This window comes from Pteropus vampyrus, unplaced genomic scaffold (assembly GCF_000151845.1).
Source record: "Pteropus vampyrus isolate Shadow unplaced genomic scaffold, Pvam_2.0 Scaffold394, whole genome shotgun sequence".
Lineage (NCBI taxonomy): Eukaryota > Metazoa > Chordata > Mammalia > Chiroptera > Pteropodidae > Pteropus > Pteropus vampyrus.
In genome coordinates, this window is record NW_011889175.1 from 2,071,718 (window position 1) to 2,096,318 (window position 24,601).

At 46.9% G+C, this 24,601-nt stretch overlaps 2 protein-coding genes across 7 annotated transcripts in view; both read left to right on the plus strand.

The window, feature by feature from the left end:
• CDH3 (cadherin 3) overlaps positions 1 to 12,032 on the plus strand; it is a 96,174-nt gene extending 84,142 nt beyond the window's left edge. For all 5 annotated transcript variants that reach the window (XM_023523477.1, XM_023523476.1, XM_011380554.2 and 2 more), the window contains 7 exons: positions 1,609 to 1,850; positions 2,246 to 2,391; positions 3,192 to 3,416; positions 6,343 to 6,549; positions 8,912 to 9,042; positions 9,405 to 9,551; positions 11,186 to 12,032. In XM_023523477.1, the coding sequence (XP_023379245.1) occupies positions 1,609 to 1,850; positions 2,246 to 2,391; positions 3,192 to 3,416; positions 6,343 to 6,549; positions 8,912 to 9,042; positions 9,405 to 9,551; positions 11,186 to 11,395 (1,308 nt within the window). In that variant the 3' untranslated portion in view covers positions 11,396 to 12,032. The remainder of the gene's footprint in view (positions 1 to 1,608; positions 1,851 to 2,245; positions 2,392 to 3,191; positions 3,417 to 6,342; positions 6,550 to 8,911; positions 9,043 to 9,404; positions 9,552 to 11,185) is intronic.
• Positions 12,033 to 16,886: 4,854 nt separating this feature from the next.
• CDH1 (cadherin 1) overlaps positions 16,887 to 24,601 on the plus strand; it is an 89,221-nt gene continuing 81,506 nt past the window's right edge. For both annotated transcript variants that reach the window (XM_023523463.1, XM_023523464.1), the window contains exon 1: positions 16,887 to 17,013. The gene's annotated coding sequence lies outside the window, so the exon portion shown is untranslated. The remainder of the gene's footprint in view (positions 17,014 to 24,601) is intronic.

Here is a 24,601-nt window from a genome sequence, read left to right on the forward strand (position 1 = left end):
CGGGAATAGTCAGGTCTACAGCCTTCAGCACAAGGAGGTACCACCCGCCTTGGGACACATACCTTGGGCCATTTACCAGAGCGTGCACCAGGCCAGTGGCTTCCAACACTTTCCCATCCCTCTTGTGTTGTGGAATTCCTTTGTTCAAACTAAATCTCACCCAGGGATCCGATTCATAAAACAGGTAAGAGCCACTGATCTAATCGAAGCAGGTCAGTGGAGCCCCGCCTCCCAGATCTCAGTGTCCAGTGGCCGCCCCCAATCAGTCTTTTCACAAAGAAGGTCTCTGTTTTATTAGATTTCTTGCTAATTTTGCATTTAATCCATATCTAGGTGTTTGGATAGTAAAATTACTTAGGAGTTAGCCATACCCTTGCCTTTCAAAAAGTCCTTGACTAAAATCGATGCTTCAGAAAGATGAGACTAACCTTTCTTTTGATTTATTTTACTTCCTGGTTTATTACGAAGAATGGCCCAGTTTGAGGAGCAGTGTTTTATATAATACTTTAAAGACTATCCTCTTTTTGAAACAGAAACTTTGCAATGCCCCTTTTACATCGTGATATTAATTTCATTTATAATTTAACTTACCTGTCTAGAAAAATAGAATTCTCTAACTAAAATAAGAGAGAATTTTACTGGAAAAGTTATTATTAAAAAAATTATATGTAAATTTTGGGGCATCAAACACTAGAGAACCTAATGAAGTGATCAGTTACTTGCACATCTTTGTGGAATCATCCAAATGTAGTGGATACTATTTGTCACTCTGGCGACTCTTACCACACGTGGTATTGAAGTTTTTCCAGAACAACAAATAAACAAGTCTTGGGAAGGGCCCGAACAAATCACATTACAAGCTCCCCTTAGAAGTTCCATTCCTAGAAAATTTAGTATATATTAAAACCACACTGAAAACTTGTTTTTTATGTAAAACATGTTCTAGACCAGGAGTCCCCAACTTTTTTTGGCATCAAGTACCGGTTCTCCTATGATAATCTAACGCCTGATGATCTGAGGTGGGGCTGAGGCGGTGATGCTAGCGCTGGGGAGCGGCTGCAAATACCGATGAAGCTTCGCTCTCGCCCTCTGCTCACTTCCTGCTGTGCATCCTGATCCTAATAGGCCATGGACCGGTACCAGTCTGCAGCCTGGGGATTGGGAACTCCTGTTCTAGACTATAAATATAAACAGATATTTCACACTCATGAGGACATGAATGTCTCAGGGGATATTGGCAAGTCACATGGGATACGGGACAGTTCTTTGTGTCCCTTCCCCAACCTGTAAATGTCAGTGGTATCCTCAATCATTATGACAACTAGAAATGCCTCCAGTTTTTACAGCACCCCCGGGGGCATCACCATTCCACTGGGAACCAGTTCTAGGGCTTACTAGTTTAGTTGCCTTTGGTGGGGGCGGGGGGGTGGTCTGAGTGGTCCCACTGAGTGTCCACTCAGGAAACACAGGAGGCTTTATGGGACAGGAAGGGGCAGCATTGTTGCTAGTGGGAAACTTGAACCCTCCTCACTGTAGGCCCTTCCTTCTGATGTCACAGCACTGCGTGGGGCCTCCTCACAAAATGGTGGCTCCTTTTTCCTCTTCTAGGGCTTGGATTTTGAAGCCAAAAACCAGCACACCCTGTACGTTGAAGTGACCAATGAGGCTCCCTTAATGGTGAAGCTTCCAACGTCCACGGCCACCGTAGTGGTCCATGTAGAAGATGTGAATGAGGCACCTGTGTTCATCCCATTCTCCAAAGTCATCGAAGTCCAGGAGGGCATCTCTGTCGGGGAGCCTGTCTGCACCTACACTGCACAGGACCCTGACAAAGGGAGTCAGAAGATCAGGTACACAGGAGCTGAGCTCAGATCCAGCCAAATGCACCGGTACTGTCGGACGGGTTGTTTATTATGTATGGCTGGTATTTGTTCTAATTATAAAGATTGTTAAATATATTGAACATTCCCCCACACAAAGGTCGCCCCTTCCCTACCCTCCCCAAGACCGAAGACTCTGAGCAGGGATTCGGGGGCAGGTTCTTCCACTCCCTCTCACCGCTCCCTGCTGGCTCCCCACCTGCTGCTCAGGTTCCTATTTAGGGGTAAGATGTGTTTTCCACATGATCCAGCTTAGGAGCCCCTAGTCCCATGACACCGTCTGCCAGTTGACATAAGGAGGCTCTGAATGACAACAACAGAATTCTAAGTATTCTGGGTGTGACTCCTCAACTTTTCTGCTGTAGCTACCACATCCTGAGAGACCCAGCCGGGTGGCTAGCGATGGATGCAGACAGTGGGCAGGTCACTGCTGCAGGGATTTTGGACCGTGAGGATGAGCGGTTTGTGAGGAACAACATCTACGAAGTCACAGTCTTGGCCGCGGATGATGGTGAGCTTCCTCCTAGACTCTCCACGTGGGGCCCTTCAGTTCCCAGGTCACATAACACAGCATGTCCCCTCCACGGGCAGAGTATGATATGTGCGTGGGGTGGGGGTGAGTTGGGGGTGTTGGCAAACCATTCTGGAGGGTTGTTAGGGGCCTTTTAGGGGAAGATTATAAATTCTGGTCCTGGGGTGGCTGGCCATGATTCCAGTTTCTCTAAAACCCAGGAGTCAGGAGATACCTTGAAGCCTTCTTTAAGCCTGTCTGTGGTTCAGTGAGCCCTGAATTGGCCTGTCAGTTTCCCCTCGGTTGAGAGGGGCTGCTTATAAAGCACCATGCTTGGTTAGTGGTGTCACACCATGGCAGGACTGGGAGTTATGCGCTTGCCATCTCTGCTTGACACGGAGTGAACAAAGGCCTGGAGGCAGGTAAGAGGTGACCACAGGGCTGTGAAGGAAAGCTGCCCTGAAGCTGATTGGCAAACGCTGCATTAGCCCTGAGGTGGCCAGTAGGTTTTGCCTTGTGGTAGATTGTTAGTGGCTGTCTGGATGAAGTGGCACAACTACATCCTGACCAGTTTTGTCCATAGTCTGCTATGGACAAAAAATGAGAATGCTAGCGTGATTGCCATGTGTTCGCTATCAGTGGTTTGATCTATAGTGAAGCTAGGGCATGGAGAGTCTTGAGAGGTTATAGCTGGGTGGTCCCTGAGGCTGATGGGATAGGACACAGGGGAGCTTAACATTGATTCATCAATCCAACCAAGGCAGATGCTGAAAAAGGGTCATATGTATAATTATGAACAGGGAGCCCTCCCACCACTGGCACGGGGACCCTCCTGCTGACACTTCAGGACGTCAACGACCATGGCCCGGTCCCCGAGCCCCGTCAGATCACCGTCTGCAACCAAAGCCCTGTGCCCCAAGTGCTGAACATCACAGACAAGGACCTGTCCCCCCACACCTCCCCTTTCCAGGCCCAGCTCACACACGACTCAGACATCTACTGGACGGCAGAGGTCAATGAGCAAGGTAACGAATGGTGTGGCAGGTGGGTGCTTGCCCCATACCAGGACCCTGCACTCATGCCCAGCTCAGGATCTTGTGGGTCACAGAGGTAATGGTCTCCTCAAAAACATTAATCAAATGCTAATTATTAATCAAGTATAAGCCTTTAGAATTCCCCAGGAGCCCTTAAAGACCATTTCTAGCCCAGCTGCCTTCTTGTACAGATGGAAAAACAGGCCGAGAGAGAGGGAGAGAGAGGGAGAGAAAGAGAGAGAGAGAAAGATAGAGAGAGAGAGAGAGAGAGACAGACTGACTCCATTTCACATAACGAGGACTCCAGCACAGTGATAATAGCTGACATACACTGAGCATGCTTACTCTGTGCTAGATAGACACCACTTCAGATGCTTTATGTGGGTTAGATTTCTTAATCCTCACAACAGTCCTATGAAGAAGGTACTATTATCACATATACATATGTGCACTCCCACTTTACAAATGAGGAGATCAAAGCTTGCAAAGTATAAATACCTTGCCAGAGGTTCTATGGCTAGAAGATCATGGCACCAGGATTGAAATCCAGGGAGTCTGATTTACTATGATGCTCTGCTGCCTACCCTTTATTGAATCCTGGTGATTTGCAAGATGCTTTTCTCCCCCTTATTTAATCTTTTTAGCACCCTCTGTGGTCAGTATTGTTTATCCCTGTTTATGAGAGTGAGGCCGGGAGAGGTTAAATCGCGTGCCTGAGGGTATAGTGAGTAAGCGGTGGCGGGTGAAGTCAAAGCACCTGGGCCCCCGCCCCTGCTCCCATCTGCCTCTGTCCTTTCTCTTTCCGATCCCTCTGGAGCTCCTCAGCCTTCAGTGGTTTTTCGGTTGTCACAGACCTGGAAGGAGTGTCATGAACTAGGGTGCATGAGAAAGGTGGATCTGGCCCCAAGTGCCAACAAGATCTCTAGAGAAACACTGCATCGCTCTGCTTTAAAACGCTCCCCTCTTTCTCTTGTGACTAGGGTCCCCCAGGAGAGAACTGGGGAACCAGTAAGTTTAGGTTCTGTCCCCAAAAAACTAAATGCCCAGCATCCATTAGTGCCGCTGAGCCCACCCAGGAAGGACTTCCCGACCCGCTTCAGACACCGACATTGGCTCAGTTTTATGATTCCTGTGATTTGGGTGTATATATCCAGCACCTTTCCTTTGGGGAGCCACATTGGTCTCCTGTCACCCCCTTGTGGCCTAGAAGTCATTTTTTCCCACCCTGACCATGTGGTGTATAGAGTGTGGACTCTGGAGTCAGAATGCCTTGGTTCAAGACCTGACTCTTTCATTTACTAGCTTTGTGATTGTGGGCAAGTTACTGAGCCTCACTGTCCCTCAGTTTCCTTTTCTGTAGAATGGTGCCAATAGTTGTACCTACTTCCACAGTTACTATGAAGATTAACGTGAAAAGCATCTTATCTGCTATGTCAGTTCAGTAGATGTAAGCGGCTGTCTTTACCACCACTGTTTCCCAGCAACAGTCAGATCTGGCTCTGTCAGGTGTGAGCAGCATGGCGAAAGCCCAATGGCACCAGCACCTGATAATAGTATTGATACCCGGTTCTTGGTTTTAATTTAGTTTTTTGACACGACCTTGTCCCTGTTGTCAGGAGAATTAATCAAAACTGTACCCCATGTGACCTCAGTCTGGTTACTTGACCTTCATAAGCTTCAGTTTCTGCATTTGAAAAATTAAGAAAACAGTACCTGCCCTTTCAAGTTGTAGTGAGGATTAGAGTAGGGCTTGGAGTATACTAAGTGTCAGTCTAGTTAGTCACCACTGCCACCAGCACCACCACCATCATCATCAACTGAAAAATCAGCCCTCCAGTGTGAGAACAAGATGACGATAGGGATGTTTTGGTGAAATATCCCACATCAGCGTCTCCACACAGTAGACCAAACATTCAGCCTACAGAACTCTGCCTGCTGGTGCCGAATGGGAACAGCGAGTTCTCCCTTCTGGCCTTTTTGCTGAGAGGGGCCCAGTGGGGTGCAGAACCTTTGAACTGAAAATGGCTTGATGCTGGTGCTGAAAAGGACAACAAGCCTGAGGGTGGATGAGCTAGAAATGGGGCGTAGTTTCGATTGCCCCAGTGATTGAGGAACACCACTGACATTTAGTAGTGAGGATCTGTAATACTTAGGGAAGTCTTGCATGATGAAAATAGTTCCACCCAAGCTAATAGCTCCCTCCTTGAGAAACTTGGGTCTAAACTGAAGGCCTTTCTTCAAAGAGGCCCCTGACCCTATATTCCTCACCCAGAAACATAGTTTTACTCCCCACTCTAGGATTGCCACGCAGTCTCCCCAGAATGGTACTTATTGTTCAGGTCACACTGAGGCTTGGTTTCTGTTTAGTTAACCTGTCACTCACCCTGGGCTTCTGAAGGCCAGTTATCCCAATGCCCGTATCAGCCTCATTTCCAGCATCCTTGATACTTACTATTGCAAGAGCAAAATGCTACAATAGTAAATGGTAATGAACATCCAAATAGGAAAACAGATGGCCAATTAACGTGAACATTAAAATATTGGGTTAGATATTCCTTAGGAGGAATAATATTATTTTCAAGGCAAAGAACAATCTAGCAGCTAATGGTGCTAAGAAATTATTAACCTTGCATGACATAATTTTTTTGGTAAAACTTCATATTTTAAAACTGCTGTGATTATTGATTTAAAAAAAATAAGATGACGAGTTTATTTTTCTACTCCAATCATCTTTTTGATGATGGTGAATTTGACTTTGGCCAAATACCAGTTTTTAACACTTGATATAAATGCGCTTTTGGGATATTTCTCCCTGTCACCCAGATGTAGAAGCTGTCCCCTCAAACCTCCATCATGATAGGCTCAGTTCTCACTATTTGTGGTCCCCTAAGGTGAATAAATTATTTGTCCACTCCAGGAGACACAGTGGCCTTGTCACTGAAGAAGTTCCTGAAGCAAGACACATATGACGTGCACCTTTCTCTGTCCGACCATGGCAACAAGGAACAGCTGACGGTGATCAAGGCCTCTGTGTGTGACTGCCATGGCCATGTGGTGACCTGCCCCAAACCTTGGAAAGGGGGTTTCCTCCTCCCCATCTTGGGGGCCATCCTGGCTCTGTTGCGTGAGTACTGGCACCCTGCCCTCTCTAAGGATGGGGTAGTAAGAAGACCTGATTTCACTCTGAACTTATGAGACTAACGGGCCCCTATCATTGCCCGTCTGTTTTTTAAATTCTTAATTCCAGAATTTAATAGGCATTTAGTTAATAGGTATTTATGGAGCTTCTGGAATGTGCCAGGCTTTGGGGATAGAGTGGTGAGCAAATAGACTTGGTCCTGCCATTCTGTCATCTAGAGGGTAGAGAGCAGTGATTTTGAAAGTATTGTCCAAACCAAAAGCAGTAGTATTACTAGGAATTCTTTAGAAGGATCAATTCTCAGACCTCACTCCAGACCTCCTGATTCAGACACTTGTGGGGAAGACCCAGTAATCTGGGTTTTTACAGCCCTCCAGAGGGTCCTGATGTATGCTAGAATTTGCATCCCTGGGTTAGTGGTTAGGAGTGTTTAGTTAAAAAACTTCTTTGCTCTAAAAGTTGAACCTATCACATTTGCTTTTTCCACTCTTTAAATTAGTCCTTATGCAGAAAACACACCTTCAATCAGCTATTTGATTAATCAGCTTGCTGTGCACCCATCACTCTCTTAGACCCCGGGGGTGCGGCACTTAACAAAGCAGACCAATGCCTGCCCTCACAGAGCTTGCTTTCTAGTGCAGGAAGCAGACACCAAGAAATCTGGCAGACGAATATGTGCTGATATGGGGAAAAAGAAAATGGATAGGAGGAGGTCTACAATTTTAAATAGCGTGGGCAGGAAAGGCCTTAATGAGAAGGGAATATGCAAGCAAAGACCTGAAAGAGGTGAGGAACCAAGTCAGCAGATATCTAGGGAACAAGTGCAGAGGCCCCAAGGCAGCACAGCTCGGTGTGTGGAAACAGGAATGACTGGAGTACCAAAAGCAAGAGAGAGAAGAGTAAGGATGGGGTCAGAGAGGCGATGGGTGTAGTGGAGCATCGTGTGGGCCTTTAGGCTCTTGTAAGGGGTCCAGGTGAACTGGAAAGTCATCAGAAAAGGCCTGAAGCAGAGGAGTGATATGATTTGACTCGAATTATAAAGGATTCCTCCCGAATAGTACAATAGTACTGAACAGACAAGAATGGAGGCAGGGAGACCATTGAGGAGCTATTGCGTAATCTGCGGGGCAGCGGGGAGGGATTGGTGGCTCAGACCAGGATGGCAGTTGATATGGTGAGAGGTGGTCATATGTCATATTTCAGGGTAGAGTCAGCTCATCCATATCACTTAATATGTGGTATGTGGAAAAGAGCCACTGATGAGTCTAAGGCCTGAACGAGTAGACACATGGAGTTTCCATTAACTAGTTTGTGGAGAACCATGGGAGGAGATTTGCCAGGCCAGTTCAACTGGAGATATCAGTAGGCAGTTAGACACGTAAGCTTTGGGTGCAGACGAGCAGTCCATTTCACCTCCTGCCTTTCCCCAGACCCAGCGGATAGGAAAAGAAAGGGAAAGGTCACAGTCTAGCTGACATGAGGTGCACATCCTGAGAACCCATGGACTCCCAAAGAAGGCTAGACCTGTTTTGTCTGGCCAAAGAGAGACAGCAGTTCCATCAGCAGGTGAAAATAGCGAACGGCCACAGAGAGCGAGCCAGGGAGTACCCTCTTCCTATGGGATTAACAGCGGGCAGTCATGGCTGTTAGGGAGAGCAGCCAGGCATTAGTTGGCCAGTCTCCCCCATGTCTAAACCATATCACTAAAAGCCAGTCCCCCTTAAAATTCCAACATAACACTTGCACCTAAGTTCAAATTAACACACCATATCAAAGTTGCGCTGTCTTGCATTTAACTTAAAGTGGATAATTTAGGGGACACCTGGGGACAGAAAAAGAGTCCTATTGAAAAGTAACATCTGCTGTAAGAGTTCCATCCCCACAAAGAAGGATTTTTCTCAGGACCAGTACCCATCAACACAGCAAGACTGACAAATGATAATAGAACTGTAGACGGGGAATGAAGTCAGAGTAGTGTTACACGGTGACCTTCAGCCGAGACCTGAAGGCTGAGAGCCATGCATGTGCCTGCAGAGTGTTCCAGTTGAGGAAAGAGCCCAGAGGAAGGTTCTCAAGTGGGAAACTGCTTGAGGAACTCTGAGGAGGCCACTGTGACTAGACCTGGGTGGGGGAGGGAAGTGAGGATTGCAGAAGGGCCGGGCCAAATCCTGTGAGTCGTGATAAGGAGTTGCAGGTTCGTTTCCTAGGTGCACAGGAGCCATTGAAGTGTGTTAAACTCTGGCTACTGAGTGGAGGGATCTAAAATTAGAGGGGCTTTGAGAGTTTGGGGGTCTGGGCCAACTGCGTGGTTGTGGGAGTGAATATTCACACTCCCCAACTCTTCTAGTCCTCCTGCTGGTGCTCCTCTTATTGGTGAGAAAGAAGCGGAAGATCAAGGAGCCCCTGTTGCTCCCGGAAGATGACACCCGTGACAACGTCTTCTACTATGGCGAAGAGGGGGGTGGTGAAGAGGACCAGGTAGGGTGTTGGGCCTTGGGAAGTCTGAGGGTTGGGAGGTGGATGCCCCCAGGGCACTGATAGGGATGATTGGATCAATCAACTAACCATGTTAGCTGTGTTGACCAGACCCTGGCCTGAAGCGTCAGGCTTCATGCAGGATCGACCATCAACTCTCCTCTTCTGAGAGGGTGTCTGGTTCATTGCCTTAGTCTCAAGGTGACCTTGAGCCTGAACTTAATTTGGGAGACAGGGGTGTGGAAACTAGGGCTTTCAGAAATCTCTGACATTATCTATCTTCTAAGACCTACCCATGAGCCAAAACATCCAAACAGTGGGGAGTAGAGAGTCCTCCTCAATCATGCTCCTTTACTTTCATGAAGGACTATGACATCACCCAGCTCCACCGGGGTCTAGAGGCCCGGCCTGAGGTAGTTCTTCGAAATGATGTGGCGCCAACCTTCATCCCCACACCCATGTACCGTCCACGTCCAGCCAACCCAGATGAAATTGGCAACTTCATTATTGAGGTGAGGCACGGGGGGCCAGTCAAGGGCAGCCATGTATTCAAGCACAAGCAGCACAGGAGAAAGAGCCTGGCCTCAGAGTCTTAGCTCTGGGTTCCAATCCTGCCTATTTCACCAGCCAACTGTGTGACCTCTGGCACATTTGAATAACTTCTAGGCTTCTGTTTCCTCCTTCATAAAATCCTAACTTGGAGAGTGGTAAAGAATAGATTAGGAATAATTCATTCAACAAACATAGTGGTTGTTAGAAAAACACTCTGGAGCCAGACAACCTGGATTTGAAGTTTTTAAAGATCCCTGGTGATTCTAATGGGAGGAAAGTTTGGGACTTCTGTTATAGGCTAGCACCTGGAATAGAGCTAGCACAGTGGTTCCCAAACCACCTGCACATTATAACCTCCTGGGGGACTTCAGAAACTAGTGATGCTTCTGACTTACCCCCGAGGTTGTGATTTAATTCTGGGCTTCAGAATTTTTTAAAGATAATTTAATTTTGGGAACCGCTGGCCGGACACATAGCACTTCTTAGGTAACAAGAGCTATTGTTGCTAATAGCTAGTGTCTCCAGTGTCCTTAACTCCAGTCACACATTGGATTTATCTGAGGACTTTTGAAAAATCTCAATGCCTGGGACCCTGGCATCTGTTTTTTTAGACTCTGATATTTTTAGCTCCCCCAAAGAAAGCAAATATACAGCCAGGGTTGTAAGAAGCACTGAGCTAGATACATAGGGGATAGATGAGATGAGCCTGGTACCTCGCCAGCAGTCAGTAAATGGAAGTTTTAATAGGGAGAGAGATTGGTTGGATGGACAGACGGACAGACTGGGGAGTTCAAAGAAGCCCAGTAGACAGAGGGCTCAGTGGGTGGTCAGGACACTTCACCCTGGTCTGAACTCTTCTGTCTCAGTCTTGTCTTCTGCAAAAAAAGGAAACTAAACTTTTTGCCTTCTAGAAGTAGCCTGAGCATGTTTGAGAGTCCTGCACAAAAACAAAACCATCTGGGGAAAGTTGCTCGGGGCAATGTGTTTGAGAAGACACCTCAGAGTTAAATACCTGGAGCTTTTCCCTCCAATTAGATGAAGTCTGTTTCTAAAATGTCTGTTTGTCGGACAGCTTGCAGATACTCTCTCATTTAACCCCTACATCAGTTCTGCAGGGTAAGAACCCTATTGTTATCCTGATCTTACAAATGAGGAAATAGTGTTCCATTGTATGCCAGGTACAAGTGTAATAAGTGCTTTACATGTATTTACATATATTCATCTATTCCTCTAAAACTAAATGAAGTCTCCCTATTTCTCAGAAAAGAAAAAAGCAGCATAGAGAGGTTAAGGGACTTGCCCAAGATCCCATACTAGTGTGCAAAGTCTGAGTTCTGACTTAAGCCATCTGATTTCGCAGTCCCTACCCTTCACCACTGGCCTGTCACACTGAGCACTTGCTGTATGCTGGGCCTTGTGCGAAGTATTTAAATGCATTGTTTCACTTCAACTTTCAAAACCTTGAGGGAGGGGCAAAGAGGCTTTGCAGATGAGGAAATGCCGGCTCAACCAGGTGAACCAACTCACCTGAGTTCTTGCAGCCGCCAAGTGTCTGACCCCGCTGCTCCTAACCACCTGCTCTCTGTCGCCACAGAACTTGAAGGCAGCTAACACGGACCCCACAGCCCCGCCCTATGACTCCCTGTTGGTGTTCGACTATGAGGGCAGCGGCTCTGATGCCGCCTCCCTGAGCTCCCTCACCTCCTCCGCCTCTGACCAGGACCAAGACTATGACTACCTGAATGAGTGGGGCAGCCGCTTCAAGAAGCTGGCAGACATGTATGGCGGTGGCCAGGACGACTAGCCCTCTGGGCCAGCAGAGCCAGGGCATAAACATCAGGCCGCAGCTGCACCTTCAAGGGGTCTCAGTCCTCCCTCAGCCAAGGACTTTGGAGCTGTTGAGAAGTGGTCTTAGTGACCTGAAGGGAAGAAGCCTCAAGTCTGACATTGGAGGGACATGGGCAGTCTGACTACTCAGCCTGGGCCTGGGGTGCCTCAGAGGCTGAATTTCCAGGAGACTCTTCTCTACCATAAAATGCTCAGCCCTGTGTCCTGGGCTTGGACTGACTCTGACTTCCCCATGATAATGTTCTGTCCGGAATGGACCCTTCTCAGAAGAGGCCTCTTATTGCAACCTGGATTTTTTTTTTTTTTTTTTTTAATGCTGTTTTCAAAAAAGTTAGAGGCGGGTCCTCAACTGTCCCTTGGAGCCCTCCAGAAGCCCAGGCCCTCCGAGCTGCTCGGCTCCTGTGCCGTCGTGCATTCCTCTCTGATCTCCAGGCCCCAAGCCCTCCTCTTTGAATGGATTACTGCGTTTTTATACTAAGCGCGTCTAGGTTGTCCTTTATTTTTTATTTTCCCTGTGGAGTGCTGTAGATGAAGGGTGATGACAATCATGTAAATGTAGTAGAAGTTTTTATTAAAGGAATTTTTGCCAGAGATGCCAGGGGAGTAAACTCTTTTTTTAAGTAATTTTATTGATGTCTCATTCACATACCATTCACCTACTTAAGTGTAAAATTCAATGGTTTTTAGAATTTTCAGAGTTGTGTAAAGGGAGTGAGTATGCCGGCCTCACCACAGCTTCCTCCTCGTGCTAAAGGAAGCTCAGGATTCCTTTGCAGGCCCAAGTAGGGGCAAACCTGCTTTCCTTCTTACATATTCAGAGTTGCTCTTCTGTGTGAGAGAACCAAATCACCTCCTTACCCCAGAGCTGGGCCCCACCAGAGCTGCAGGCGACATCTTTTCTGGACTGGTGGCTGCTTTCCCATGGGGCACACAAAGATTTCCTGCCCTGTGTTGAAAAGGTAGGAGTTGGGGAGGGTCCAGCTCTGCTACTTCCTAGCAAGTCGCCTAACCTCTACCTGCCTCAGATTTGTGATGCACAAAATAGGGAGTTCTTATGGAGATTCAAGTGAATTAACATCTGGCACACGGTAAATGCTATTTGTGTTCACTGGTGACGGCTACCATTTATTCAGTACTTTTTAGACCTGGACAGCACTTAACTTCATTTATTTCCTTTAAACTAATTCTCACAATCACCGTCTGAAGGGACTTTCCTCCTTTAAGGAATGGCCTTATTGTACTTTTAAAAATGACACCTGATCATCATCAAAATCAAGCCAGACAGAAAAATTAGAGAACACACCAGGATATCAGTGAAATTGACACACTCCTGACAAGACCTGGGCATAGATGCAGGAATAAGGCTGAAAAGACAGCCAGGATAGAACAATTGCATGTGTGCCTTCGCTAATGAGAAATTTAAATTTTTTCTTTGCAATGAACCAAAAGAGAAGAATCTGAAGTGAAGCTGAAAAAGTATGGCCGAAGTTGAAAAAAATGTTTCCTTCCCACAAGAATGGCTCATTCTGTAAATCTGTAAAGCAATGGTCCTCAACGTGCAGTCCCTGGGCCAGCAGCATTAGCCTCACATACAGAATCAAGCTCTGTAAGCAGAGCCCTACAATGTGTTTTCACAAGACTTCCAAGTAATTCTTACGAACATGCAAGGTTAAGACCAAGGCTCTGAAGAGTGAGGCTGAAGGTGTCCTGAAGCCTCAGACCTTGGATGGGGAAGTTAGGAACAAACTAAGTTGGGTAAGAAACCTCAGCTGTCCTTGGTCTGTAGAACCTTAGCCCACAGTCAGGGCCACCTCCTACCTCTCCCAAGCTGCAGCCTCTGACTCCTATGGCCTCAGATTCTCCTCTACCAGGGCCCTGCTGCTTTTGCTGATAAGGTTGAAGGAGAGGATCAGGTATCTCAGCCAGCAAACACCTGCTGCCCCTTATCTTAAACTCCTCTGTGAGAATCCTGAATAAAGCCTGAAACCTTATCTTCAGTGGAGACTAATAATAAAACCAAACAGCCACTGTTCAAGCTCTCCTTCCTCCCCTGAGATTTTCAGAGGGAGTGGAGGAGGAAAAATGGCCTTTCCTAGCCAAGCCTGGTGTCTCTGGATGGATCTAAATTCCTCTAGTGATGGAACAAGTTGCCAGCCTCTGAGTGACTTCGAAAGACTGAGCCTAGCTTCTGTGATGGAGGTGGATGTGATGTTACTCTCACTCTGGGCCTGTTTCTCATCTGCAGAATAGGATCTTAGGACTGGTCTTTAGGACCTATAATGCGAAATAAGTCACCAGTGCTAACCACGCAGAGTAGGTGCCAACTGTAAACAACCAGTACAGCTAGCCATACCAATGGGGAGGGACCACCTGAATGTTTGACTTCCCATGACCTGAATGTTAATCCTTTATGTTTTGTGGTCCAGCAGTTGGATGTGCATCCTTCCAATCTTTTTTTCCTCTGTGTATTACAAACATATTTTGCATTATATCTTCTCATAACAGGACATGCCTTAATTGTATCCAACACATCCAGTTTGGATGTGTTAGAATTTATTTAATTTCACTGTCATCCATGGACCTTAGTGATTCATTTTTTTTTTTTTCCCTCAACAGTATTAAACTCCCTGGAGCATTCATCTCTGCAGATGCTTCAAAGCCAATCTTCCAATAACTGGGAGTGAGGGTGGGGGCTGGTTCTGGAGTGGAGAGTTCAGTCCAGGATGACGGGTTGTTGCTAAAAGGACTCCTCGGAATCGTTCTATTAAGTGCTTTTCCCTGCAGACTTTAAAAGCTGAAGTCTCAGAAACAAAGTCCAACAAAAAGATTAAAGTGAAACTTTGTTGGAAGAAGGGTTTGGGGTGACCAGAGACCTGCCTCTTGGCCTCATCCTCCCAATGTTTCACCTTAAGAACCCTCCAATACAGAGCATTTTGAAATTTGCCCCCAGTTCACCCCTGTCATTTTTCAGATGGAAAGAGAGGTTCTAAAAGCAGAAGATCCCTTTAGCAGGACAGAGATGGGCTGAGCCCAGGCCTCACTTCACACCTTGCCTTTTTGCTTGTGGCCGACCTGACAGTCTTTTTTGTTTCCTCCCAAAGTTGCTGCAGATAAGACCCGTCTCCCAAGGTGGGCTTTGCCCAGACTCTTGAGGGGCCTGAAGGGGATGGCTCTCATCACTGGAAGGTAGGCAAGTAGCTGATTCCTCAATTTTCTGGCTTCCTATGCTAGGTATGGACCTTCCTTAACCATTTTCAGAGTTGTGCAAAGGGAGCGAGTGCATTTAACCTTGGGTCCCCCACAGGGATGCACAACGAAGTCATAAGCAGGGAAATGTAGAGGGTTGGCCAGTCAGAGAGGGGCCCTAGGGTCAGCCAGTGGGCCTGCCATTGAAAGGGTGGGGATGGTTACCCTGGGAAGCTCTTCTGGCTGCCTACACCCTATATGTCCACTTCCAGACCCACTGGGGGAACTCCATGGGTCCAACTCCCTTTAGGCTAAAGGCAAAACCTACCTCTCACTAAATCCACCAAGGAGGCATGGTTCAGGACACAGGTTCAAATCCCAGCACTTCAGGCACTTCAGGCATTACGTGTTTGACAGATCACTTTCTGTGCCTCACTTTTCTCATCTGGAAAGTGGAGGAGTAGATGAGTTAATATATGTAAAGTGCTTAGGAGGGTGCCTGGCATACCAGTGCTACCAAGTGTTGTAATTGTCACTGCTATTGTGGTTGTCGAGGGACTGACAGGGCCAGTTATTGCTCCTTTATCTCCACATTCATACCTTGGGTGGATGCTGCTCTTCCCAACCTAAACTGGACATTCCTAGACTTTAGGAAGTGACTTCTGTGGTCAGAGTGGCTGCGGCTTCCTTGATGGCCCTTCCCTTTGTGCCCAGCAGGGGGCACCATTCACTTGAATCTCAACAAGGCTGGTGCGCCTCCCTACCTGGCAACCTAGGGCAAGGTATGCAGGAAGAGAAGGAGCCCTAGAGCGAAATAGTCGCAATGGCTGTCACTTAGCACATATGGGAGTATGCTGTGTGCCAGGAACTGTCTTGGACACTTTGATGAAGGTGATGATGATGGTGATGGTGGTGGCGACAGTGGCAACAGCAATTACTGGTCATGCCCTTCACGTGCATGGAGTCAGGTACATGCATTCTCCCACTCTCAACCATGGAAAGAGAGGTTTTATGGTTCCCTTTTTTAATGGAAATTGAGGGAGAGAGAGAATAACGACCATACATAGCCAGGAAGTGACAGAGACAGTATTGGGGTCCAAGTCTCCTTGATTCCCAAGTATGGGCTCTCTTTACTATAAAGAATGAGAAACTCCAGCTATGATATGGGCCTGGGGTCAGGAAGGCAGGCAGTGGAAGAAGAACTTAAGGTATGGCATACCCACCCCCTCCAAGACAGATTCGGCCTCACCTGATCCTGAAACTCTGAGGTCCTGACACAGAAAAGCCATAGTATTTCTAACCACTTCTGGGGTCCCCTTGAGTATGTGGGATATCACCCCTGGGCCTTTTTATTAATTCATTTAACAACTATTTACTGAGCACGTGTTCAGTGTCAGGTAGCATTCTGGATGCTAGGCATATAGAGATGCAGAAAACTTAAAAATTCCAGTCCTAACACATGGTGGGGCTCTGGGCAAAAATGTGTGTTGTGGTAACATACCATATGAGCTGAGATGGTAAACGGTTAAAGATATTCTACCCTCCTGTGTGGATAAATGTGTCTTCACAGCACTTTGGGAGGCCAAGTGTTAATTTGGATTCTTGGATACCTAGAATACTGGGCCCAGGTGGCTGTATGGACAGTCAGCCTCTAACTCAGGGGCAGAGGTCAGTCTGCTACTCTACCCACCCCAGGGTAACTGACGGCTAGTGTCGCCACCGCCACCACCACCTCATGCTGCACCGTGAGGGTCCTTGTTCAATGAGAGACAGAGGATAAACTAGAAAAATCAGTAAAATACACAGTACACTGAAAGGTAAGGCTAAAGAGGAAGGTAAACCCGAGAAGTAAGTAGGGAACTGGGGCGGGGACTCGGTTCTAGTAGTCAGGGAAGGCCTCACTGAGAAGGTGGCATTTAAGCAAAGACTGGAGGAGATTGGGAAGCAAGTGTGCACTAAAAGGAAGTACAAAGGCTTTGAGGCAGCAGTGTGCTTGCTAGGGCTCAGCAGTGTCAGCAGTGTTTAGCAGGGACGCCAGTGCGGCTAGAGAGAGAGAGTGCGGTGGAGATATGAGGTCAGACAAGTAAGGGAGAGGCAGGGCCCAGGTGCCCACGCCTGGGCTGGAGGCTGACTTCAGCGCAAGGCCTGGTCCCAGAAGCCCTGGGAAAAGGCCTGACTCAGCAGCCTCAGCTCCATCCTGGAGCTGGAGAAACCAGATTCTTACTCTGTTCCATCCTCAGCCACTGAGGAGGCAGCTGGGACCTGTTTGGGCCTGCAGGCAGCCACAGAGCTGGCAGGCAGGAGCTGCAAGATTCTTCTCTCTCAGGGGCCCCTGATTGAAGGGGGAGCCTGTCAGAAAGGAGCCCGGGTCTGATGCAGCAGAGCCTGGTGAGTATCGTAGTCCTTAGAAGTCACAGGTGTGAGTGACCCACCAGCCTGATCACCTCTAAGCCTCAGTTTCCTCAAGACAGCACCTCACTGGAAGTGCTGAAAGGGGGCCACTGTGAGAAAACGCTCAAAAGCACTCAGAGCTGTGCCTCATGTGCAGTTAGTGTTCAAAAAGTGGTAACTGCTACTGTTATTTTTGCTGTTTCTTGTAGGCCTTCTCCAAATTCGAGGCAGGCAGGGAGCTGCCCATCCCTCAGCTGCCTCAGCATTCCTGAGCCGGCTGCCCAGCAAGCTGCAAGGGCGTGGTGGGCCTGGGGAGGAATCTGAGAGGGGTGAGTAGAGTAGGTCAGGAATGCTCAGGCTGGGTTCTATCCATTCCTGGCCCCACTGCCTTCCCATCAGGGCCAGCTGATGGGGCAAGGTAGGGCAGGCCTCTGGAACTTGACAACTGAGGCATTCTGGGGAGATGATGCCAAGTAATTTAAAGCAATTATTATCATTAGAGCTTCTGCGAATTATGTACTTACCATGTGCCACACAATATGCTAAAGTTTCACTCCAAATCAAAATCAAAGTTTTAAAATATCCCATAAAAGGCTCTAGAGGATATGACCCTGATACCTCTGGGACCTCATCTCCTGCTGCTGTATTTCGCTCACTCACATCCTTGTTCTGGCTACTACATCAGCCTCCTGCTCTTCTTGAAATAGTCCAGGATGCCTCTCACCTCAGGGCCTTTGCATTTGCTGTGCCCTCTGCCTGGCGTGCCGTTCTCCCTTACCTTTTTCAGGCATCACTCAAATGTCAACTTGTCAGTTGACATTTCAGTCTATCCCTGAAGTACCCTCTTTAGACTTACAACCCTGCCTTCCACCCCCCACGCCTTATTTTTGTGCAGCATTTATTACTCCTCACCGTACTGTACTATATATTTTATCTAGGTGTCCTGTTTAATGTCTTTTTCCTCCTTCTTCGCATCCCTTTGAGCATAAACTCCACGAGGATAGGGATTTTTGTCTTTTCATCACTGCTGCATCCCATTCCATAGAATAGTGGCTGCCACATAGCAGATATCCAATAAATATCTGTTGAATAAAGGTGCTTTACAACTCATCAAGGCAGATTTCGTAACTTCCTTTTTGGAAATGTGGAAATTGAGGCCCAGGGAGGCGGGGTAAGTCACCCATGGCTATGCCCAGACACTAAGCAGCAGAACCAAGATAATCCAGGACTGCCACATGTGGCATCTTATTCACCCTTGACAGCAGTCCCAGAGTGGTTGTGATTAACCCATTTCAGGAGCAAACTGAGGCTGGAGTGTGGCAGAGTTGAGAGATGGAACTGGTACTGTCTGTCCTGACTAAACCATTGTTTCCTAGAATGTGGGCTTCGTGCCTGTGGTGGGATGTGAGATGATTTTAGGTGATACATGAGCAAGGTATTAGAATATTAAATGATCCTGAATCACACACAGAGAAAGTTATTCTATTTTCAATTTTCTTTCAATCATGCTTGCACCAAGGAGAGAGTCCTCCACTCCTTTTTGCTTTTAGTAAATCTTTGACATCCTTAACCAGAGAAAGAAGACCTAGGATTTAACGACATTGTTCCGTTGTCATTGTTTTTATACTTACTTTCTAGTATGACAAATGATGCTGGCTTTCCATTTATAATATTGTTAATATTTTTATTTAAAAATGCATTTCTTTAACTTTTAAATAGTGAGTACATTTAAAGAAACAATATTAAGTAAAGATTAGTGAAGGTAGAACTCAGAGATGCCATAAACAGTGAAGGTGGCACTTCAAATAATGAAGCTGGAAAAGCTAAATCGATGCTCTGCATTTTATCTGATAGGTTCTTTCAAAGAGTATTCACTTTCTTTGAGGAGGGCCAGTTTATAACCAGAAAGTGAAAGAAGAATCAAATGCTAATCTGAGTATTAAAATTTACCTACAGTTTAGGGAAGAGTAAGAGGGAACTTTAGGAGCTAGAAAATAGAAAAATCTAAGCAGGCTTCCTGAAGGAAGAAGCCCTTTGAGTTGGCCTTGAAGGATGTATGGGAGTTGGCTAAGGGGCTGAAAGAAAGGAAGAGAGAAGGCAGGAAAAGAGCGGTTATTAGAATTTTAGAATGAAAAGGAATGGACTTGGAGAGTCCTATGTTTTCTCTTACCATCAACCTGTTGTACAAACGAGAAAACTGAGGCCCTGAGGGTGGTTATAGCAAATAGATAGGGGAGCCCAGTCTGGTTTGGGTCTTAGCATCTTGTTTCAAGGGGAACCAGTGAAGTAGAAAAAAACAACCCAAGTCGAAGGGGCACGACCAGGGTGGCCAGGTCAGAAGAGATGAAAAGCACTAGAGTGGCAGAATGAGGAGGGTCGACAAGGGAAGACGCTTTGGGCTTAAGGCAGTAAGGCGCCACAGTGGACTTTGGAAAAGGGGAGAGAAGCCCCCAAGAACGGTAGACAGCACAGCAGGATGTGTAAGAGTATGGACTCTGAAGCCCCAGTGCCTGGGTTCAAGTCATTTTTCTGCCAGTCGTGAAAAGCTACAATCTCTCTGTCGTATCAGTTTCTCTACCCAATGAGATAGGAATAACAAGAGTGCATGCCTCACAGAGTTGCTGCAGTAGGTAAGTAATCAAGTTAATGCATGTAACACACGCAGCAAGTACTCAATAAATATTATCCTTATAGTTTTTATTACAGTTATGCACCACACAAAGATGTTTCCATGGACCGCACACATGCTGGTGGTCCCATAAGATGATAATGGAGCTGAATTTCCTGTAAGAAATGGAAGGATATGTGGTTCAGGAGGAATTTTTTTTCTCTGACAGGAGCAACAGCTGTGGGATATTGGCATTAGATTCCCTCTCGCTCACAGCACCTACACTCTGAGTGCACAGGTTACATCCCGGCCAACCAGCCACTGACCTGTTTCAGCACAGAGGAGCCTGTCCCCCAGCGCTACATATTCAGATGGCACTACAGTCCTCCCAGAACTAGCACGATGGTCCTCAGAGTGCATCGCTGTCAATTCTTTGTTGAGGACCTGAGATCCTGTACAAGGGCACAGGTCCTTAACAAGTATTAAGTGCCACTGTCACTTTAGTGAAAGCTTTCTGTGGTAGGATGGAGTCAGTCTGTCCATGTACTTTGGAAATATTTTCAGGTCGTAATGATGGAAAGCATAGATAACTTTTATTTTTTCCATCAATTCAATGCCAGAGAGAGCCTTTAGTACCAGATCGGGTCAATGGAACCAAAAACAAATTTCCGAAGTCTAAATCTTGAGTTCTCAGTTCTACACACTCTCTGTATTAAACGCCTTTTTTTATTTCTTTTTTTCTTCTTTTTTTTAATAATGAAGACCACACAGTTCCTTAATCTGAACACTACCCCAACATATAATAGCCAAAACCACATTGCCATGATGCTGTCCTGTGTTCTCTCTCCATCCCACTGCTTCTCGGGCCGCCTTTCAATCTCTCCTGATAGTCACTATTATGGTGATCTATGCCTGACCCGGCAGTTTCTCCTCAATATTTCCAATTAATCCAGCACATGTCCCTATTCATGGAGCAGCATTGACAGCTTCAGTGTTCTATTTCTGGCCCTGTAGTAAGGAAGCAGGGGGAGGGCAGAAACAGAGGCAAACTCAAAATATTAACTGAGCAGAATAATGGGAGTACAGTGTGGTGGGCAGGGTTGCAGGATTTCTTAATCTAAACTCTATTCACGTTTGAGAGGGACAATTCTTTGTTGTGGGTGGCTGTCCCATGTATTGTAGGATGTTTAACAGCATCCCTAACCTCTACCTCCTAGATGCCAGTAGCATCTCTACCCAGTTGTGACAACCAAAAATATCTCTAGACATTGCCAAATGTCCCCAGAGGGGCAAAAACATCCCTGATTGATAATCCCTGGGCAACAGTAACCAACACGAGATAGCGAGGCATCTTGGGATTAATACATGGGAAGCCATTACTACCCTTATGTCTAAGGGGCAAGTAGAGGAAATGGCCTTTGAGACCCCAGTGAGAGCTAGAGCCGTGGAGGAAGATCCACATGACAGGTGGCCATAGGTTACAGAATGCAGCCATTGCCAACCTCAGCGAGGGAGGGAGGGGATGGGGAAGTCTGAACTCGCTCTCCTCCCAGTCCCTTCTTTCAGTTTCCTTCCCTCAATTTAACCAGCTGAAAGCCAGAATACAGGGAGCTACACATACAGGTCCGGCTTCTGGGGCACAGAGTGATGGGGAGAGGGGAGGAGAGTGGATCTGGTGGGCCGAGGGGAATTGCCCAGTGCAGAAGACACCGCCGTCATTGAAGTAGGGCTGATGCTGGCTCGGGCAGAGGTGGTGGGAATGGACGCAAGTGGGTGGATTCAGGAATGTTTGAGAGGATCCGGTGGGCCATGAGTGAGAAGAATGTGTTAAAGATAAATGTTCAGGTTTCTGGCCTGGGGCAACTGGATCAATAATGGTGCCATTTTCTGAAATGAAGACAGAGGAGCAGGTAGGAGAAGGGCAATGATGAGTCTGGGTCTCAACAGGCCTGTGTTTCGAACATTTTAAGGCGCTTATGGGACACGTAAGTGGAGATGTTCAGGAGCAGTTAGGTTATATGGGTGTGTGATTCTGGAGGAAGGTCTGGGCTGCATACAGGCCAGGGGACCCTGGAAGGGAAGGGCATTGGTGCCAATTTCCCGCAGCCTCTGTCCTGCTTCCCACTAGAGATGGAAGAGGGAAGTTGTGATCAGCTAGAGAGGAAGAAGAGGAAAAGGGAAGGAGAAGTGGTAGGCTTCATGTCTCAAAGAGAACCCATATCCCTTATTTCATATTTCTTACGTCTGCTCTGGAGTGGTTTCCTGGGGAAAGGAGTAAAGGCTGAGGGATGAGGCCTGATTATAGGGCATGAAGGAGAGAGCTTCAGACATTCTGCTTGCGTCATCTCATGAGCTGCCAGGCGGTAGGGGATTTATGGGGGGTAAGAGGAACAAGTTACCCCATCTGCCCCTGGTGCTTCCTGGCAGGCCCAGCAGTGAGAAAGCTTGAGGATGGAGCAGGATGCCTCTGTGTCAAACCCAGTACTGAAGATCTGAGAGACCACCCTCCACGCTGGGTGACCCCATGAATCAATGAGTCTAGAAGGGTTTTAACAAGAGCAGCTGAAGAGCTGTGAATACCAAATAGCCAATCAGAACTTCAAAAGGAAATTATAATAAGTAAAGCTATGATGATGATGATAATAATACCCTTGTCTTAAGAGCTTTCAAAATGCCAGGTAAGTCTGCAGAGCAATTTCTTTTGTCCCACTCCAATCAGGTAACCAGAGAAATCTACTCTTTCTAAGACACAGATCCCCTAACATTCATTGTGCCATAAGACAAGGAACTTATGTTCCCATTTGACAGGTAAGGAAATTGGGGCTAAGAAACGTGGAGAAACTTGGTGGAGATTTGAACTCAGGACCTTTCAATTCCAAGATTCTTACACAGTTCACTTCGAGGCCCAACACATGAACCTCCCTTCGATGCCATCTTCCTCCTCCCTCTGCTACTGGCTCAGCCACCTCCCCCTTGGCCAGTCTTCCCTCCTTCTCCTCCTGAGATCACCCCACCCTTTTGTCTCTCCTCATCTTCCCTCTGTATGTCTCTATGGAAATGAAGTCAAGATTGTTTTTGGTGGAGTACATGTTACTTATGACCCTTGAGAAATATTTTAAATGTTGATCTCATATATTGTTTCCGTTAAGGAAAAAACAATAAAATCAAGTCATTTCACTTTTATATGTCACACTCTTATTTATTCCCCTTAATAATTCAGTTGACCCTCAAAGGGGAAGAAGTTTCCTTAATTCTAATCAACAAGCATATCAGGTTGCTCTTATTCCTACTGGCTGGAGTCAGAACAGGTTTATTTTTCTAGGGATATTAGACATCTCGACTCATGAGCTACCAGTGAATAACTTCAGGGTTTTGATTTCAGTTTCAAGTGTTTCAGAGGGCCGCTCACAAATACCCCACCCGTCCTCTCCGTGCCCACCAGAGTTCTTGCTTAGATGATCATAGTGACCTTTCAGCTGTTTTGCCTCTCAAGGACTCCACCCCCCTCTGTGCCAGAGTGAACTTTCCAGAGCACAGATCTCATCACGTCCCTTCTCTGCTTAAACACTTCTGTTCCGTTCCCATGACCTACTAGATGAAGTCCAAGTAGCAAGTCATATGAACCCTCCAGGCCCTGGCCTCAGTTGACCTTACAGTCTTAACTCCTGCCCACCCCTCACCTCTCCTCAGATACAGGCCCCACGAGCAACTCTGAACAATTCCCCTTCCTGGAATAGGAGCTTTCTTACTGTCTCACCTTTGTTTGTGTTATTCCCGCTACCTGGGGCACCTTTCCTTCTCACCCCACCCTTCCCCAAATCTGACCAAGTCCTACGAAAGTTTTCTCTGCAAAGCTTCCACAATCCTGAGAATGTCAGAATTAGCTGTTCTCTTGACATTTTTCCCCTTCCTTTAGTAGATCTCATCAGAGTCTGGTTCTTAGGCATTTCATGTCCATCCTCCCAGTTAGATCTCAGGCTCACCAAAGGCCTCTGCTTTATTAAATCCAGCCTGTGCTCTCACCTAAGCACTGAGCATAGTACCTGGGACCCAGGCAGGTGCTGAGAAATCGATGAATTGAAATCCGAGACTGAAAAATCTCTAAATCCCATCTTGACATTTCCAGTAAAAGGAGTCAGTGGCCAATCTCTCGTCTCAAAGCCACTTTGCCTCTCCTTTAGCCTACAAGTGACTTGTTTCCTGTCATGATGTCACTTCTTCGAAGAAGCCTTCCAGGTTTGGCATCCCTCCTATGAGAACTTCTTTAGCATCTGCATGAATGCACTCATCACTCTGAAGTGTAAATGCCTCTTTACCTGTCCATTTCCCCGTGGTCTGAGCACCTCGAGGCTATGGGTCTAGCCCAGGGCAGGTACCTGGTGGTAGTTAACAATAATAAAATGCTTGCAGCATGCCCAGTATGTTTTGAGCACTTTACATATACTAACACACTTAGATGCCAAAAAACCCCATGAGGTGGGTAGTATCAGCTAGAAAGCTTCTAAATTTGCCCAAAGTCACACAGCTAGGAAGTGAAGGAACAAGGATTTTAATCAAGGCCATCTGATTCCAGTACCAGCTCTTATCTGCTGCATATTATTGCATAACTGAGTGAACGGAAGTGGGGCTGATGCTGAAGAGCCCAGCACACCCTGGACTCCTGCTCCTCTCCACCCAGGAGACATAGACCCACTCCAGTCTGCAGGGAGTTGCCCAAATGCAAGGCCAAGATCTGTACTAATACAGCATTCTTGGTGAATAGCGTTTTAATAAAGACTTGTTGTTCTCTGCCCTAGAAGCCACCCCATTTCCTGCTGCCCCACAGGGAGGTCCTGGGAATGGGTAACATTGCTTTGCTGATGAATAACCTCTGGAGTAGCTTTAGGAACAAAAGACCTCGCAGCACCAGGCCGGCTGCCAGACCTCGCAAAGACAGGCATCTCCCTCCTTGCTGGTGGGTACATATATGGCTCAACA